Consider the following 20,356-nt stretch of genomic DNA (forward strand, 5'->3'; position numbering starts at 1 on the left):
ACCTTTAGCCTGCTTAATTTCTAAAGTGGATTGGTCTATCATTCACTTTGGGTAGTACCATTAATTGTTCAAAGGGATGTTCACTGAAAATATACTGATTGAATAGTGAACAGTGCAGACCATGACCAGCAGACTGCATGGATGTGCAGGCTGATCTTGATCTGCATTGGTCGCAAAGCGAAATCACTTGCTGCCAGCAGGCTAAAGGTTCAACAACGGTAGTCCTGCAATTGCTGAAAGACGAGAAGCATATGAAGACAAAGCTGTTTGTAAAACACATACCAATTAATGGCTTGTAACATGTATATGGGTTTGTAATTTTCGGTTCAAATATGCTGTGGCCTTGACTTTTGTCCCCAAAAGCAATAGCTGTCAGCAACTGATTACAGATAATCATGCTATTAAGTTTGATGACGTTAAGCCTATGCAATCTCTAGCTATTGACTGTAAACCATTTTAGTAGCATTACGACCTTGATCTCAGAATAGGGTACATTAAACCATCAATGGCAATTACCCTATGAAGTGCAGCTGTTGTACATACAAGCATTCTCCAGGTACTGAGAAGAAACCATTTCAGAGTAAAGGTGACCATGACCTTGAACCCACTAACTTAACCCTTACCATTCTAAATTTATATAATGAACTTGTCTATCTTTCAATTTGCACAGTACCATAAACTGTTAAAAGGGGTGCTTACCAAAAAGATACTGGCTGAATGGCGAACAGTGCAGATCATGATCAGACTGCACAGATGTGTAGGCTGATCATGATCTACACTGGTTGCAAAGGCAAAATCAATTGGGTCCAGCATGATAAGGGTTAAGATAACGAGTCATCTGCACATAGGCAATCATCCTTTTGAAATTCAGATGACCATAGGCCCATGTATTTACCATGGAAAACCGTTGTCAGTGTCTATGTCACTTAAGTCTTTGCCCTTTGATCTTACCCACAAGATAATAGGTGACATCTACTGACCACAAATAATCATCCTACAAAGTTTTAGGTATGTGCATTCTCTAGTTAAATAGTAGAGGCCATTTCAGTCTTAAGGTCAATGTCAGTCATTGTGACCTTGACCTAAGACCTCCAGACGGTGTTTGACCACTGTTTTCATCTCTAATTATAGATCAGAAATCAGTCTTCTGACTGACAATTTGATGGCAAAACAATACAGCCCCAAGAGCATAACAAAATGTTACAGGTCTTCTATTTAAAACGGGAACAGTATTGGAAATACCGTTATACTGTAACTTGCCATTTAAATATTCTTGTAGGCATAATCTACTGAAAATGTCTGTAAAGTCATAAAGCCTTTCTATACTGCCATGATGGTTTTCTTTCAGCCTTTCGCTCTTTTAATTGTGGGTCACCAAAAATGGTAATTTCTGTGACAAGGTGTCAAATTTTGACCATGACTTTCGAAGATGTTTAGTTTTATCTGTTAGCAGAGATTCTCTATATTCTAGTATGGCATACCTATTTCATACATGTAATCTGAAGCAATTGTAAATGAGCAACAGATGACAGACAATGTCAGATCACGAACGGCAAACTTTAAACTTTTGATTTACTTGAGCTAAAAGAATTACTACAAGCCGTATCATTTCTGATTTTAATAATCATGAGCCAAGGCTAAAACGAGCAAAGACTATACTTGTACTGAAATACAAACAAACAGAACAATGCTGCACACTCTTCAAACATACGACACACCTTCCAAGATAAACTGAGTTCTAAATCTTTTGCAAAATGTACTGGTACCTAATGTCAGTACAGGTGGTTTATACAGTATTTATTAGGTTTATTTGTCAGTTTATCTTAGAAAGTTAATATCTTAATTGTAAGTTACAAACACTCCATGTAGTGAATAAAGATAATTATTTGTAATGTGGTGAAATGGATTACACTATTTCAGTAGAGTACAAAATAATTCACAAATACATCAGAACAAAGCAAGTGAAATATTTAGTTATTCGCCTATAATTTACCAATGTTAAACAAAAGATTGCGACCTGTTTGCTGATCTGCCCGACACAGCTTACATGCTTTGTTACTAAACCAGTTAAAGATAAACTATGTCCAAATTTCATTTTTAAAAAATTATAAGCAACAGTATCTACGTAAACATAAAATAAACATGTATGTATAAACATTACTAAGTATGGATAAACATTACTAAGCATTAGATTAAACTACTGGACACTAAGAAATGTTATTGTAAACACTGAATGTAGATGTACAATGATTACTGAACGAACTACAAGTTTTGTGACATATGGCTACATATGACATTTATTAATTTTGTAATTGCAGCTCTGCATACACAGTTAAGACATGTTAAATATATTTGAAGATTTTGTAGATTTAAATACCTAATGATAAAATACTTCGGCTGAAAATTTGCATACCGCAACTTTATTAAAATCTTACTGCCTAGACTGGCTGGCCAATGCAGACATAACCAGACATACATATGAGCCATGCCACGAGAAAACCAACGTAGTGGCTTTGCGACCAGCACGCATCCGGGCAGTCTGGTCAGGATCCATGCTGTTTGCTTACAGTTTCTCTAATTGCAATAGACTTTGAAAGCGAACAGCATGGATCCTTACCAGACTGCGCAGGCTGGTCTGGATCCATGCTGGTCGCAAAGCCATTATGTTGGTTTTCTCATGGCGCGACTCATATAAGCATTTAAGTTTTTTCTTTTGTTTTAATTGGGTTTAGAGGTCACACCGACAGGGGGAACTGGAGTATGTAAGCCACAAAATGGAGCTGGGGCAGGCTTTTCTATAATTTTATGCATGAAGAATTTTATACCCCAAGCAGGGTTTGGAACCCTTATCGGAAAGATACTGGCTGAATGGCAAACAGTGCAGATCATGATCATTTTTATTGGAATATGACGATGCTTCATACCCAAAGATGGAATAAAAATATCATAAGGCCAGTGGTTCACAAATAAATAAAAAGCTTTTCTGTTGCAACAAAACTCTGTAGTAAGTTACAAAAACAGTTTTCTTTACCTTTCATCAAAGATGTTTTGCATTTATGTAAAATAATCAAAAGTCTCCTTTAGAAAATCTTAAATTAATTCCAATAAAAATGATGCTTACCAAGAATTTATTAAAAAATTAACAGTTGCAACCTCTTTCTCTGAAGGAAAAAATACAAGAAAGGACAAGTTAAAAAGTGTAAATGAACAAGTTTTAAATACTAGTACACTGGTTGCTTTGATATTCTTTTTTGCACACATTAGCTTAAATGCAACACTCTGGTTAGACTTTACAGAATCACATCTTATATAGGCAAATATCAACACAAACATGTATATATTAATGTATATACATGAGGCTAAAATAATCCTTCAAGTAACAAACCTGTAGCTAATGGCAAACAGTACATTGCAAGTAATTTTATGCAAGTTTTCAATGCAACGGTGTAACGATTAAACTGCTGATTGTGGTACATATACACATAATACTCTGGATAACAAATTATCAGTACCAATAGGTATATTATCCTGTAGTCAATTTTTTTCACAAGTATCTGTGATAAAAAATTGTTTTATGTATACAGCATAGAAACACTACGCAAAAGCAGAAAATGTAATATGCTTAGAAGTGTTTTTACATTCATTTCTAGAGCAGATTTCACTAAAACTTTGTACAGATATAGGATAGCAAAATTCTAATAAATTTCTGTTTACGATAGTAACAGTATCCATTCTTGTTTCAAAATCCACACTTTGGTCTTGTATGTAAAACAAGAGCTGTCGGAGGACAGCAACGCTCGACTATTTAACAGCCTTGTCGCTTGAATGAATAAGAAAGTCGAAAAAGGGGCATAATTTAGTAAAAAAGTAAAATAGGGTTATGGAACCTGCATAGTGCTTTTCAGCTCATGACAGTGGACAAGTGTATGAAGTTTCAATCCATTCCCATTAGTGGGTACTGAGATACCAGCTTACATATAAGAATTTAACCCAAAAACTCCTAAGTTGAAAAAGGGGCATAATTTTGTAAAATGCGAAGTTGAGTTATTGACCCTTTGCACTGCATGTCATATCATGACAGTGAACTAGTGTGTGAAGTTTCAATCCTTTCCCATTAGTGGATACTGAGATACCAGCTTACATACAAAACTTAACCAAAAATTTCTATGTTGAAAAAGGGGCATAATTTTGTAAAAAAGCAAAATAAAGTTATGGGACCTGCTTTGTGCATGTCAGATCATGACAGTGAACAAGTGTGTGAAGTTTCAATCCATTCCCATTAGTGAGTACTGAGATACCAGCTTACATACAAAACCTTAACCAAAAAATTCTAAGTCGAAAAAGGGGCATAATTTTGTAAAAAAGCAAAATAGAGTTATGGAACCTGTGCAATGTAAGTCAGTTTATCACAGTAAATAAGTGTGTGAAGTTTCAATCCATTCCCACAAGTGGTTACTGAGATACCAGCTTACATACAAAACCTTAACCAAAAATTTCTAAGTCAAAAAAGGGGCATAATTTTGTAAAAAAGCAAAACAGAGTTATGGAACCTGTGCAATGTAAGTCAGTTTATCACAGTGAATAAGTGTGTGAAGTTTCAATCCATTCCCACAAGTGGTTGCTGAGATACCAGCTTACATACAAAAACTTAACCAAATCGGGACGCGGACGCCGATGCCGACGCATGGGCGAGTCCAATAGCTCTACTATTCTATGAATAGTCGAGCTAAAAATAAGTAGGGCCTAGTGCATTTGCGACCAGCATGGATCCAGTCTGGTCAAGATCCATGCTGTTCACTTTCAAAGCCTATTGCAATTAGAGAAACCGTTACCGAACAGCACAGATGCTGACCAGACTGTGCAAATACGCAGGCTGGTCTGGATCCATGCTGGTCGCAAACACACTATGTTGGGTTTTTTGTGTGCGGCCTGAATGTATATTTATCTCTATTAGTAAGAAGAGTCCCAGATAAAATCTATTTTTAAAATTAATGTTTCACATGTCACGGTCACAGTGAATAAAACCAATTACATCATGCAAGGGAATAATTTAACAATTTTTACTGACTAATAAAAAATGACAAAAAATCCTGCGAAAAATTTAAATGCAAATTTTTCTGTTTAGAAGCTGAAGCTTTATAAATTCTGTTGTATGGGGGAAAAACACTGTAAAATGGGCACACAAAAACACACCAGCACTACAACAATTCAGATTTTAATGACACACAGCCATACTTTGTTAAAAGCTCTTGTTGGAATCAGTGCCAACATAACTAAACAGATAGCTTATTTCTGAACTTCATTCAGATTTCCTCTTTTGTAATGAAAAAAGGGTAGAATATCTCCAAATAACAGTGAAATCTACAGTCAGAAATCAAGTTGGATTATAACTGATGCACACATGTTTAATTAATTTCACAACTAGTCTGTAACTTCAATTATCTTGTCTATTTTTAAAAATTATGAATAGCTAGTCGAAAAACTTCATTACTAATGACAAAGCTGCCTCCCGCAGTTGGTTTTAAAATAAATGTATGGTTGAATCCTAGTGGTTTATCTTCTCCCTCAGTCTGAAATGATAAACATAGGTACATTTTTATTAAAAGTGAAATTATGCACATTTTTCAAGCAAAAAATCCAGCTGGAATAGATGTGTGTGTAAAAAGAGTGAAAGAAATTATAGATTTTAACTCAATACATTGTATACCAAACTCTTCCTATTACCAGTACAAAATAATAACTTTCCAAATATGACTTTTCTTATTTTTATTAAGAAAAATCAAACTGCATGCAGGAGTTGCTTTCCTTCAACTTCAGAAATCTCTACCAATAGGAAAGGGAGATCACAGCATAGAAGACTGAAGAAAAGAACTATTATTTTATTAGTGTGATTTCTTTATTTCTAAAGCATCAACTTTAAATACTTATGCTGCATTATCATTAATTTATCACACTTAAATGCATACCAACCGAAAATTGCTTTTATGAAACATTCACCAAAAACACACTATGTGCAGTAAGATGCGCATAATGCCACTATAATATACTGGTAGACAAACAATAAAGTATCTTTAACAAAGCCGAGTACATGTATCATCTTACTATCTGAAAAGGAAAAAGTGACCATGCTCCCTGGCCACAATGTTCATAGCAAGTCAGAATAATTTTAACAATCTTCATAAAACATCACTAAAGGAAAATTTGACGTAAAATTATTAGAAAATGAGGCCTGCTTCCAATATATACTTACAGGGAAAAATGACCCAAGTTTTATCAACTTCCAACCCACAACTTCTGAGTAGTTGTCAATTGAAGGAAAGTGAGGAAATGAATAAGCCTGCTGGACAGTCTGACGCCAGACAATGGGTGATCACAATAGCTTACTGCTAATAAGATGTCATTTCCAATTATTCAATCAAGAACAAGAGCTTGTAGAACACGAAATGCCCCCCTTGATACATTCAGTAATTGCACAAGAAATAGAAATTATTTGCTCACTAGTGTTATTTCTAGAGCTCAAAAAGGGCAGGGTGCTGCCAAAAAGGGGCAGGGTGCTGTCCGAAAGGGGCAGGGTGCCCTTTTAGATGTGAAAGTTACCATAGCAGTAGTTGCATTTCTAGATGTCTATAGTTAACATGTATTCCATTTATCTTTATTCCACACTTAAAAGAAATGTCACACAAAGAGCTATAAAAATAAATTTTATTATACTTCTTTGTATCACAGAATAAAGTGCTAAATCTTCCCAAAACCAGTAACAAAGTTTACAAAGGCTTTTTACTTACTTTATAGTTTAGGTTAAACCATTCAAGCCTTTCCCTTAAAAATGTCACCAAGAATGTCAACTTATTCATATGAATGTGAAATAGTGGAGGGCCTTAATATAAGCTTAATCTTGAAATCAAGATCATGTTGTAAACAACATAGTTAAAGGCCTGTTTCAGGTCACATTGTAAACTGATAATTATCAAAAGTCCTGTTGTATTTATCAGGTCTTTCATCAATATTTCATTAACAGAAAAGTGCTATTACAGTAAGGTTAAAGTTTACTAAATCGCATATCCAAAATATACTATCCGGATACTGGTACACTTTCGGAATGTTGTCTGAAATTAGTTTTTACTCAGTTTAAATGACCCACTAGGGTAAACCAGAGATAGTTCCACATATTTTGATGTTTCTCATCATAAAAAAATACACCGACTGTCAGCTTTTTTGAAGGAAATATGGAAAAATTGCATACGACATCGGGAGTAATAAGACTCGTGAACGGACATTCTAAACTTTCTTTTACTTTCGATAATCATTAAAATGTGTGCATTTTCTAGTTTAAATTACAGTAGAATCAAACTGCATTGATATATACTTGTTATACTAAACGACGGTCTAATTTAAATTTTGCTCAAAGAAATCTAGGGCACTTTTCACGTGCTCGGTAATCAGCTGGCCGCTTACGCACGCTTTTTTGACGTTTCACAGGATCCATACTCTTTATCAATTTGTTTTAACACTTCACTGATTCTCATTACCTGTGTGCACTCGCCGTGACGTAATTTGCTGATCAAAAAATCGTCGAGGCATGTCATCAGGGAAATTGGCGGGATTTAGCATAAGATCAAAGGCAAGAGGGCACATTTTACGGGCAGCGTGGCGGCAGTAAAAAAGGGCAGGGCGGGGCGCCCCGCTGCGTCGCTCTAGAAATAACACTACTCACTGTAAACAAACGTTCTACTGTTCTGGTTCAATGTGACCTTGACCTTTGACCTATTAACCTCAAATTTAACAGGGGTCATCTGCTGGTCATAATAAACCCCCCTATTTAGTTTCATGATCCAAGTCCCAAGCATTCTCAAGTTATGGTCCGGAAAGTGTTTAACTGTTCCGGGTCAATGTGACCTTGACCTTTGACCTACTGACCTGAAAATATATAGGGGTCATCTTCTGGTTATGACAAATCTCTCTATCAAGTTTCATGATCCTAGGCCTAAGCCTTTTTAAGTAATCGTCCGGAAATGGTTTTAACTGTTCCGGGTCACTGTAACCTTGACCTTTTACCTACTAACCTCAAAATCAATAGGGGTCATTTGCTGGTCATGATTAACCTCTCTATGAACTTTCATCTTTGACCCAATAATTCTTCAGTTATCGTCCGGAAACCGTTTAAATGTTCCTGGCCAATGTGACCTTGAACTTTGACTTAAAGACCTCAAATTTAACAAGAGCTCGTCGAACACGAAATGCCCCTCTTGATGCATTCAGTAATTGCATAAGGAACAGAAATGATTTGCTCACTGTAATAACACTGTAAACAAAAGTTCTACTGTTCTGGTTCAATGTGACATTGACCTTTGACCTACTGACCTCAAAATCAACAGGGGTCATCTCCTGGTCATGATCAACCTCCCTATCAAGTTTAGTGATCCTAGGCCCAAGCGTTCTCAAGGTATCGTCTGGAAAGGGTTTAACTGTTCTGGGTCAATGTGACCTTGACCTTTAGCCTACAGATCTCAAAATCTATAGGGGTCATCTACAGGTCATGACCAACCTCCCTATCAAGTTTCATTATCCAAGGCCCAAGCATTCTCAAGTTATTGTCTGGAAACAGTTAAAATGTTCCGGGTCACTGTAACCTTGACCTTTGACCTACTGACCTTAATATCAATAGGGGTCATCTGCTGGTCATGATGAACCTCACTATCATCTTTCATGATCCTTGGCCCAAGCGTTCTTAAGTTATCGTCCAGAAACCATTTAACTGTTCCAGCAAATCTGACCTTGAACTTTGACCAAATGACCTCAAAATCAATAGGGGTCATCTGCTGGTCATGATCAATCTCCCTATCAATTTTCCTGATTCTAGGCCCAAGCGTTCTTGAGTTTTCGTCCGGAAACCATTTTATTGTTCCTGGTCACTGTGACCTTGAACTTTGACATACTGATCTCAAAATCAATAGGGGTCATCTGCTGGTCATGACAAACCTCCCTATCAACTTTCACGATCCTAGGCCCAAGCAATCTTGAGTTATCACCCGGAAACCGTTAAACTGTTCCGGGTCACTGTGACCTTGAACTTTGACATACTGATCTCAAAATCAATAGGGGTCATCTGCTGGTCATGACAAACCTCCCTATTAACTTTCACGATCCTAGGCCCAAGCAATCTTGAGTTATCATCCGGAAACTGTTAAACTGTTCCTGGTCACTGTGGCATTGAACTTTGACATACTGACCTCAAAATCAATAGGGGTCATCTGCTGATCATGATCAATCTTCCTAATAATTTTCCTGATCCTAGGCCCTAGTGTTCTTGAGTTATCGCCCGAAAACCGTTTTACTGTTCCTGGTCACTGTGACCTTGAACTTTGACCTACTGACCACAAAATCAATAGGGGTCATCTGCTGGTCATGACCAACCTCCCTATCAACTTTCACGATCCTAGGCGCAAGCAATCTTGAGTTATCATTAGGAAACCGTTAAACTGTTCCGGGTCACTGTGACGTTGAACTTTGACATACTAACCTCAAAATCAATAGGGGTCATCTGCTGGTGTTGACCAACCTCCCTATCAACTTTCATGATCCTAGGCCCAAGCATTCTTGAGTTATCATCCGGAAACCGTTTAACTGTTCAGGGTCACTGTGACCTTGACCTTTGACATACAGAACTCAAAATCAATAGGGGTCATCTGCAGGTGATGAACAACCTATCAACTTTCATGATCCTAGGCCCAAGCTTTCTTGAGTTATCATCCAGAAACGGATTGGTCTACATACAGACCGACCGACTACTGCAAAACAATATACCCCTCCTTCTTTGAAGGGGGGCATAATAAGGGTCATCTGCTGGTCAAGACCAACCTCCCCATCAATTTTCCTGATCCTAGGCCGAAGTGTTCTTCAGTTATTGTCCAGAAACTGTTTTACTGTTCCTGGTCACTGTGACCTTGACCTTTGACCTACTGAACTCAAAATCGATAGGGGTCATCTGCTGGTGATGACCAACCTCCCTATCAACTTTCACGATCCTAGGCCCAAGGGTTCTTGAGTTATCATCCGGAAAAGGATTGGTCTACATTTCGACCGATCGACATCTGCAAAACAATATACCCCTCCTTCTTCGAAGGGGGGCATAATTATCCATGTTGGTTATATCATAGGTTTTCATTTATTTGACAGAAAGCTTACAGATATATACAGGATGAATCATAATTGAACCACGCCATGAGAAAACCAACATAGTGGCTTCGTGACCAGCATGGATCCAGACCTACCTGCGCATCCACACAGCCTGATCAGGATCCATGCTGTTCACTTTAAAAAGTCTATAGCTATTAGAACAAGAGCACCGCCTTGCGGGTGCTGATGCTCATCTGATTTTTTTTTGTGTAATAGAAATATTGTCCTACCCATGATTTTCTAAGTCTAAAAAGGGCCATCATTCTTGCAAAAAGCAGGATAGAGTTATGTTTCTTGATGTACAGTGTCCACTTATGATGGTGAAAAACTGTTCCAAGTTTTAAAGCAATAGCTTTGATAGTTTATGAGAAAAGTTGACTTAAACATAATACTCAACCAAGAAAATGATTTTCTAAGTCCAAAAGGGGCAATAATTATTGCAAAAAGCAGGATGGAGTTATGTTGCTTGCTGTACAGGGTCAGCTTATGATGGTGAACAAGTGTTGCAAGTTTCAAAGCAATAACTTTGATAGTTTAAGAGAAAAAGTTGACCTAAACATAAAACTTAACCAAGAAATCTGATATTTTCTAAGTCCAAAAGGGGCCATAAATCTTGCAAAAAGCAGGACGGAGTTATGTTTCTTGCTGTACAGGGTCAACTTATGATGGTGAACAAGTGTTGCAAGTTTTAAAGCAATAGCTTTGATAGTTTAGGATAAAAGCTGACCTAAACATAAAACTTAACCAAGAAAATGATTTTCTAAGTCCAAAAGGGGCAATAAATCCTGCAAAAAGCAAGATGGAGTTATGTTTCTTGATGTACAGGGTCAGCTTATGATGGTGAACAAGTATTCCAAGTTTCAAAGCAATAGCTTTGATAGTTTAGGAGAAAAGTTGACCTAAACATAAAACTTAACCAAGAAATCTGATATTTTCTAAGTACAAAAGGGGCCATAAATCTTGCAAAAAGCAAGATGGAGTTATCTTTCTTGCTTTACAGGGTCAGCTTATGATGGTGAACAAGTATTCCAAGTTTCAAAGCAATAGCTTTGATAGTTTAGGAGAAAAGCTGACCTAAACATAAAACTTAACCAGGCAACGCCGACGCCGACAACCGCTCAAGTGATGACAATAACTCATCATTTTTTTCAAAAAATCAGATGAGCTAAAAACTGTTAGCGAACAGCATGGATCATGACAAGACTGCATGGATGCGCAGGCTGGTCTGGATCCATGCTGGTCGCAAAGCCACTATGTTGGTTTTCCAACGGCACGGATCATATAACCTTTCAATCTAATACATGAAAGGTTATTGGGATATGGCATTAATGAAAGTTTAGACACTGAAAAACACAATGATTAAACTTTAAACTATGGTTTTCACCTAAATGGTGGGGCCATAATAAAACTAAATCACCTGTATCTGTCCCATTACTATAACTATTACCCCACCATCTGGGGTTGGCTGACTATCTAATGTTGTTATTGCATGTTTTGTCTGTGCAGTCAAGGCCTGAAATAAAAACAAGAGTGCCATGATAGCTCTAGATCACTCACCTTTCAGTAGACGGTTATGCAAGCAAAATGTCTGAAATAACATATTTATAAGAGTATGTGAAATCACTTTTAAATAATGCCAGTTTCTACTAAATAGATAAGGGCAGATAATGGGTGTGTGTGTGTGTGTGTGCTGGCATGTGTGTTGGTGAGGATGACAGGAGGTGGGGCAAGATGTTGGTGGAATAATGTGATATAACAAAATCAAACAAAAGATTTTAAAAACATAAAAATATTTAAAGCTTGAATCAAATCTGTTTGGTAATATTATCAACTCTCAATATTAAGAACCCACTGACTGAAGGTCCTTAAACTTTTGCAGGCACACTGTATTTCCCATTGACTTAAGGTAAATGGGTATATGGTAAAGATGACAGCAGCTATTGGTACAAAACACCTTTTCGCCTAAATTTCTTGAGAACTTCTTGATCTACAATCCCCTTATTTGTCAGGCACATTGCCCATAGGCAACAGCTTGCCTGTATTGATTTTAATGTCAGTGGGTCAAAAGTCAAGGTTTGATGAAAATGAGAAGTTGTTAAAAGGTATCTACAATTTTGGCTCTAGCGGCTCCTAAAAGGGGCCAAGTGCCCCCACTTGAACAAACTTGAGAAATGACATTATAATGATGCTACAGACCAAGTTTGATGAAGATTCATCAAGGGGTTCATGAGAATAAGTTTTTTAAAGGTTTATTCTATTCTTAGCTATAGCAGCCCCTTAAGTGGCCAAGTTGATCCATGGGCCATGCCAGGTTGCTACTGATAAAGTTCTGCGTAATTCTGATCAGTAGTTTCAGAGGTGAAAATGTGGACAATGGACAAAAGACCATCCACCTACAGATGCTAAAAGCTCACCCTGAACTTTTGGTTCAGGTGAGCAAAAAAGACCTGTAAAAATACTAACCATGTGTTTCTCTGTTATTCCAACTTTTCCTTGTTTCTGATCATTTTCAAATGTTAATAGAGCATTATCCTGAAAAGGTAAAACACATTTATTCTAATTACATCCCTAGACAATATCACCTTTAAACAAGAGAACTAATGGGTACCAATACTTTTCTGAAACTGCCTGACCCCAAGATCAACTAGGAACTTACTCTACACTACTCTGTCCTTGTGTAACATTGGTAAACAAGAGGGCCAAAATGGCCCTAGATCGCTCACCTGTGTAACACACCATAACAGTGTAAACATGCTTTACCCAGTGATTACATTGTAACAAATATTCTGACCTATTCAGTAAGACTGGACCAAAAAACTGGGCATCTAGAGTGTAAACAAGCACTTTCTTTGATTTGACCTAGTGAACTAGCTTTTTTACCCCACATGACCAAGATACAAACTTGTCCAAGACTTGCAACCACAGCTAAATTTTCAAGTTAACTGTTTATCAGTTTTAATAAACCCAAAACAAAGAGCTTGTAAATACAGGCTCAGAACAGTTTTACTTTTTAAAATATCTCTACTAGAACAAAAGTTATGGCATTTTGAAGTTGTGGATTTCCGACCATTTTTCAACCGCTTTTTCCAAGACTTCATGATAACAAACAGTTCACCAAAATTTATGAAGATAGAATAAACAAGGAGCTGCGTTCAATAAACGCTTGATGCCCCCGGTGGCATCCTTGTTGATACAAAGCAATTAAGTCCAAAACAAGGTCAAGTTCAAGGTCAAACTGAGGTCAGGTGATGTCTGAAGATGAGAAATGGTCATAGGTTACATCTGCATTAGTATCAAGTCATTCTAGTTAGGGGTATTGATGCTAGACGAAACGGTCCCATTTGGTTAACCTCGTACGGATGGACAGGACAATCACTATATGCCTCCTGCATCAGCAGATGCCGGGAGCATAAAAATGTGCCCCCTAGGGTGTAAACAAGCTTATTTTTTATTTGACCTGGTGACCTAGTTTTTGACCCCCACACGACCACTATAAAAATTCCTGAGGCCTAAAAAAAAAATTCTTTGTTTCCGGTATCATGCTCAAAAAAATTAGGGTAGGTAGGTCGAAATCTTTTTTTTTTTTTTTTTTGGAATTTTTTTTTTATTAAGGGAGACTTTTCGGAAATTATTTTTGTGTCAAAAAATGAATACAAATAGGGGGGTTATGCCTTTAGAGCATCAGTAAGTTGGTTTCTAACATCACTGACCATGTTTAAAGCATGAAAAGTGCAGTTTTGCAACTTTTTGTCAAAAAGTTGAAAAAATTATTCCCCAAGGCCATAAAAACATTTAGGGTCGGGCTAAAAATTTAGGGTAGGTCGGGATACTGGAAACAAACAATTTTTTTTTTACGCCTGAGATAATTCATGCAGACAAATATTCTGACCAAGTGTCATGCACATCAAATGAACAAGAGTGTTAACACACTATTCCTTCGACTTGACTGACTGACCTAGTTTCTGACCCCATATGACCTAGTTTTAAACTTGGCCTAGGATCCATCAAGATAAACTTTCTGACCAAGTTTCATGAAGATAGGGTCATAAATGGGGCCTCTAGGTTTTTAACAAACTTTTACTTTGACCTGATGACCTAATTTTTACCCAGACATGACCTAGTTTCGACCCAGGCCTAGAGATCATCAAGATAATCATTCTGTGCACATTTGTATCAAATCAAAGCATAAATGAAACCTCTATATGCCTGAAAAGGCTAACATAGAAGGTATTGGACCCCTAAAAGTAATGTTTAAACAAAAGGGCCATGATGGCCCTATATCGCTCACCAGAGTTTATCTGGCCTGCTAGCCTAGTTTTTGACCCCAAATGATCCGGTTTCAAATTTGACCTAAAGATCATCAAGACAAACATTCTGACCAAATTTCATAAAGATTGAGTCACAACTGTGACCTGTTGAGTGTTCACAAACTTTTCCTTTGATCTGGCCTACTGACCTAGTTTTTGACCCCATATGACCCAGTTTCATACATGACCTAGAAATGATCAAGATAACCATTCTGGCCAAGTTTCATAAAGATTGAGTCAAAACCATGGCCTCTAGAGTGTTCACAAGCTTTTCCTTTAATCTGACTGGGTGACTAGTTTTTCACCCCACATGACCCAGATTTGAACATGACCTATAGATTATCAAGACAAACATTCTGATTAATTCTCATGAGTTTCAAACTTAAATTGTGGTCTCTTAAGAGTGTTGACAAGATTTTCCTTTAATCTGGCATAGTGACCTAGTTTTTGACCCTACATGATCCAGTTTCAAACTTGACCTAGAAATTATCAAGACAAACATTCTGACCAAGTTTCATTAAGATTGAGTCAAAATTGTAGCCTCTACAATGTTCACAAGCTTTTCCTTCGATTTGACCGGGTGACTAGTTTTTGACCCCACATGACCCAGATTCCAACTTGACCTAGAAATCATCAAAACAATCAATCTTACCAAGTTTCATTAATCTTGGGTCACAACTGTGGCCTCTAAAAGTGTTCACAAGCTTTTCCTTTGATCTAGCCTATTGACCTAGTTTTTGACCCTACATGACGAAGTTTCGAACCTGACCTAGAGATCAAGACAAACATTCTGACCAAGTTTCATAAAGATTCTTAAAGTTGACCATGTTTGACGTGTTGCAATTTTTAAACAACCTTTACCGTGCCATTTTTTATAAATTTTGTATAATTTATGGTATTTCCCCAGGGCTTCCATTAGGACTCATGGAGTCAGGACTGCCTAACATTAAGAATCTGGAGTCCCTCTTAAATTTTCTTGGAGTCCTAGTATTACTCTGTACGGCTTAGCAGCAAAAAAACTTACTAACTAAATCCGAGGTGACTGCATGAAATTTGTTTAATTATCGGCAACTAGTGCCTTCTCAAACATGTCAAGGTTTACATTTACAGACGGTGTCTTTATCAAACATGATGCTTTCACACACATCAAACATGACATCTACATAAATGCTGACTGCCTTCATAAAGCTGTCAATCATCAAGAGTTGAACGGCTATGATTCGCTATGGGGTGGAGCTTATCAAGTCATTCTTACACTACAAGCATGACATCTAAAGAAATGTCGACAGTCTATAAGAGACTATCAATTGTAAGACTTAAACCGCTTTGATTAGTTAACGGGGTGGAGCTAATAAAATCTTCCTTGGCGAATCATAGTTACTGAAATTGATGGTGTATTGATTTTGTCATCCTTTGAAAATATCAGAAGTCCTTTGTACGCCATTGGATTTGTGTACTGCCATACTGATAATAATTTTTGGTGTATTTTACGCTGGGACGCTGTTTAATGGAAGCCCTGCATTCAACCTGTCTCATGGGGCCGATATTTGGTCCCATTCCCAATGCCAAATATGCTCCATTTTTCCCAATCTGGAGCAAAAAATTCCCAATCCAATGGAGAATTTCCCAACTGAAACCAGTTTCTTTCGTTTATTCAAAGATAATTCTTGCACAATAAGTTTTGTTTGCCAAGGAAATCAAACAAAATGTTGGAAACACCAACTTGTTTCTATTTTTAGTAGCATGTCCGCAAGCAACCTCGGCAAAAATTAAATACAAGATTTTGCTGAAGAAATGTATGATATGTATGCAAAAATATCTCAAAATGCATAAAAACATAAATATTTATTGAATGAAGTACCTAAAACATGTTGACAGGTAGTTCTTATAACATTAAAATTAATTGTCACATATTTTTGCGACCCGGGTTTTTCACTCGAACATACATGCACTTTGCCACTCTACTATTTGGAAAATTTCAGTTATAATTTTGGTGAAAACAAACTGTAAAGAAAGTTTAAACATGACAAATGCAGAGTTACTGTATTTTTTGGCAATACAGTGGAAAGCAATCCTGAAAAAATAAATTCTCAAAATTTCACAAGGGGATACTGTCTTACGTCTGTCTACCAGTAAAATTTGAAACTGAAGATTTAAACTAATATATATATTAATTAAAAACTCGCTTGATTTGTCGATACATTTTCCCAATTTACCGTGTTAACTTAAAATATAAAAAAATCCCAGTATAGTCGTCCGCAGTATTCTCGCGTCATTGGTAATTCCGCGTTATTTCCATTTTGCACTGCAGTGCCATCTTGACATTTTTTACAAACAATCTACTTTCATTTTCAGTTCAAATTTTAATCAATTTATCCAGAATGCATAGAATTTTGGTGAGTTAACTTTTAAAATAGTTGAAGTACTTAAATTTCTATCCAATTAAACCCAAATCCTGTATTTTTCACTTGTTAACATCGTTTTCGTCAATGTTTTGTTTATGTCCACTGTTATAAATAGGCCTGATTCGGACAAACGACGATCCCACAATGCCCCGCTTCCCTTTAATTCCCGCCTTGGTACCATAATTTTCGAAACAGACTAATTTTAGTGGTCACGTACAAAGGTTCAAAGGTCAGGGTTCTGAGAAGGGACAGCTCTTTCAGGTGTACACACTGTCAAAATGCAGGGGTTTTTTTTACCAGGAGGGGAAGGGGCCCAGGCCTCTGATTTGGGGGAAAAAACAACTCGGTATTTGGGCAAAGGGGAATAAAAAACCTGATGTAAAGTCAATTTTTGGGGAAAACTGCATGATTTTAAAGAAATTTTCTGAGGGGAAGGGGCCTATAAACGGCCCCTATTATAAAGGAAAAAAAAACCCTGAAATGAGTAAATTGTTAAGTACTGGGTGTGGAACATTTCACATAATTTTACCAATATTGTTATAATTAAAGTGTTAGCCTCCATGTACCATCTCTCGACCCAGTTTTACCCTATTTTGTGGTAATTAAATATAGGTTGAAAAATAATCAAATATAAGATACCGATACTGACTGGTAGACTGACCTTTTTCAAAGCTGTGTATTTTATTTTTGGATGTTCACTTCTACTACATGACGTAATACAGGTATGTACATGTAGGTAGGTTTGATCGATTATCACAGTCTACAGAGTTCTAACCAATTCTCGACCTTTCACCAGTACAGTCTTTACGGTGTCATGACACCAAATCAGACAAATATTTCAGCACTAAAATTTAATGCATTTATTTAAATTGTCTTTAAGTTTATAGGAGAGATCGTGTTTGTACACAAATCCGTTGTATATTCTATTTTTAGAACTGATAAGACAAAGATCAGGTGGGCAGACGCCGAGCGTCCATGTTTTTTTGTTAACAGTGATGTTTTTCTAACGGCTTAAACTTTCTTAAAATACAAATAATATCAATATATTTTTGATCAATGGAAAGAATATAAAACAAGCAATTTATTGATAACTTTTAATCATTATTTCGAAATAAAATGGATTAATTATGAACACTTAACTTACAGTGTTTTTTCTAAAAGTTTAGAGCATCGCTACGCCGCTATTAAAATCATATGTCATTTAAAACGGTTATTCATTTTCAAAAGATATTTGAATAAGAAAATATGAAAATCGTCAGCATTTCAAATCTTTTTGAATTTTTAAAATCCATAAATGAACGAAGAAGTTGTTAAAAATTGAAAATTCCGATCCCATACACAAACGATGTAAAAATATTTTGTTTTACCCACCACCAGATAAACAGGTGTTGATGCGTGACGTCAGGGCGATCACTTCTATATATAGTCTCATCAAAGTGAGAAAATCTGAACACATGTATGTGTTAGATCTGACAGATAGGAAACATATCAAAACATAAACAAACCTAGATTTTCTTGTAAATTTTATGAGGTCAGTGTACTTTGTCAGTTAGAAAAGGATATGAATAAAATTTTCTATAAAACACTAATACTTTGCTCAAAACTGACAAAAGACCAATGAAAATGCCAGTAGATTATAAAAGTACCTTTGCAGAAAGCGGTAATCCGGTGATATATTGAAATCGATTGAGAGATGGTAGCGTTCGATAATTGGTACAAGGAGGCTATTTTTACAAACAGACAGAATTCCTTACTGTAGCGGAAATAAAGAAATATCGTGGTATGTAACCTAACAATAATTCTACAACTACAACAACAACATCTTTAACGCGAAAATACCAAGGACATACAAAAATTCAAAATGGTAGAAAGTGTACATGTTGATACGGGATTGTTTGAAGTATTTTAATTATATTTTGTGTCAAAACTTGTATGTTTTGATAGATAATGAATTATTATAAATTAGTTTTTAAGCAAAATAACTGTTATATTTTCATTTGCTTGCTTACTGTATTTAGTGTCACTAGTACCGTGAGAATATAGGGGAATAGGCTTCTACCAGGGGCCTTTTTCCCAAAAACCCTAGAAAAAGCCCTGTATACAGGCCTATTATGTAAACTATTTGATAATGTGTGTAGCACCTGTGCTTGATCATAGCATTTCTATGTATGAAATTATAAAATACTTGAAGACTTTAAATTAGCAGTAACATCCATCTTACATCATACAAGGCGCACAGTTCCTGTTTTCTCCCTGGTGTGTCATACAGCGTATAAAAATGTTCAACAAAAGACTTGCCAATCTCCGCGAAATTAGGATTCATGGCTAATTTTGTAGCATGTAATTATTACTATATAATCACGTCTTGATTGACAATAAATTTTGGAAAATTGCACAGAATTCGCCTCCAATGCGAAACCGCCTAACTCTTCTATTTGAAAACGTATTTGGTTGCCCTTCACTTCAGGCCCGTACTCTACCGTACAAGGAAAAGGTTACACCGTACTAAAAGTGCTCTCTATCATTTTATGAAAGAAATGTCATCGAATGCAGCGCTGTAAGAGAAATTGACCAAACAGATGCGACGAGAGAAGAAATGGCCAAAGCTTTCGGAAAAAAACAACAGAATATCATGTATTTGTAATTTCATGAAATAATTCTACATCTACGGAAATACTCCCAACAATCAATAGGAGAGTGCCTATCTGATCATAACTGGTAGGTCGGAGGTAATTAAAATACAACATGCAGGGTCTACTCACAAACTTGTGTATCATTTCAGAATAAGTAAATTATTATTTTTGTATTACTTTCGTGAAATGAAACTAAACCTAAACTTCAGTATTCTGCATCTGAATTTTACAATGAAAAAATACAACTGTACTTGCAATTTTTATTCCGAACCAGTTACTGCCTTTGGTATATACAAGTGATAACAGTATTTATATCAACATTAAATCCAGTGAAAAGGATTCATCATCATCATCATCATCATCATCATCATCATCATCATCACCACCACCACCACCACCACCACCATCATTATCATATCATCATAAACATCATCATCATCATCATTTCGTGAAATGAAACTAAACCAAAACTTCAGTATTCTGCATCTGAACTTTACAAAGAAAAAATTCAACTGTGCTTGCAATTTTTATTCCGAATCAGTTACTGCCTTTGGTATATACAAGTAATAACAGTATTCATATAAACATAAAACCCAGTGAAAAGGATTCGTCATCATTGTCATCATCATATCATCCTCCTCCTCATTTACAGTAATGACAAACGTTCAATACTAATACATTATAGCCATGCGTGGCGTGGGGGGCTGGGGGGGGGGGGGGATAGAGAAAGTAAAAGACCATCAGGTTTCTTAAGCTACTCATTACACCTTGTGCTTCCTAACAGTTGCAATAAATGAAGGTGCAAAAGCCTAACACCTTAATTCCCTTAACTGTA

General features: G+C 36.5%; 1 protein-coding gene across 1 annotated transcript; it reads right to left on the reverse strand.

Annotated features, from left to right (window-relative positions):
• Nucleotides 1-1,603: 1,603 nt before the first annotated feature.
• LOC123549511 (probable nuclear transport factor 2) lies at nucleotides 1,604-19,330 on the reverse strand. Its single transcript, XM_045337651.2, has 4 exons — nucleotides 19,110-19,330; nucleotides 12,640-12,708; nucleotides 11,594-11,689; nucleotides 1,604-5,570 (listed from the first exon to the last, which is right to left on the reverse strand). The coding sequence occupies exons 1-4, from the start codon at nucleotides 19,209-19,211 to the stop codon at nucleotides 5,454-5,456; spliced, it is 384 nt and encodes a 127-aa protein (XP_045193586.1). The 5' UTR covers nucleotides 19,212-19,330; the 3' UTR covers nucleotides 1,604-5,453.
• Nucleotides 19,331-20,356: the final 1,026 nt, after the last annotated feature.

This window comes from Mercenaria mercenaria, chromosome 6, assembly GCF_021730395.1.
Source record: "Mercenaria mercenaria strain notata chromosome 6, MADL_Memer_1, whole genome shotgun sequence".
Taxonomy (NCBI): domain Eukaryota; kingdom Metazoa; phylum Mollusca; class Bivalvia; order Venerida; family Veneridae; genus Mercenaria; species Mercenaria mercenaria.

Coding starts and splice junctions, on each gene's coding strand:
- LOC123549511 (XM_045337651.2), bottom strand. CDS start 19,211: ATGAATCCTAATTTCGCGGAGATTGGCAAGTCTTTTGTTGAACATTTT. Junction 12,709..19,109: donor AACTGTGCGCCTTGTATGAT/GTAAGATGGATG, acceptor TTACCTTTTCAG/GATAATGCTCTATTAACATT. Junction 11,690..12,639: donor GAATAACAGAGAAACACATG/GTTAGTATTTTT, acceptor TTTTTATTTCAG/GCCTTGACTGCACAGACAAA.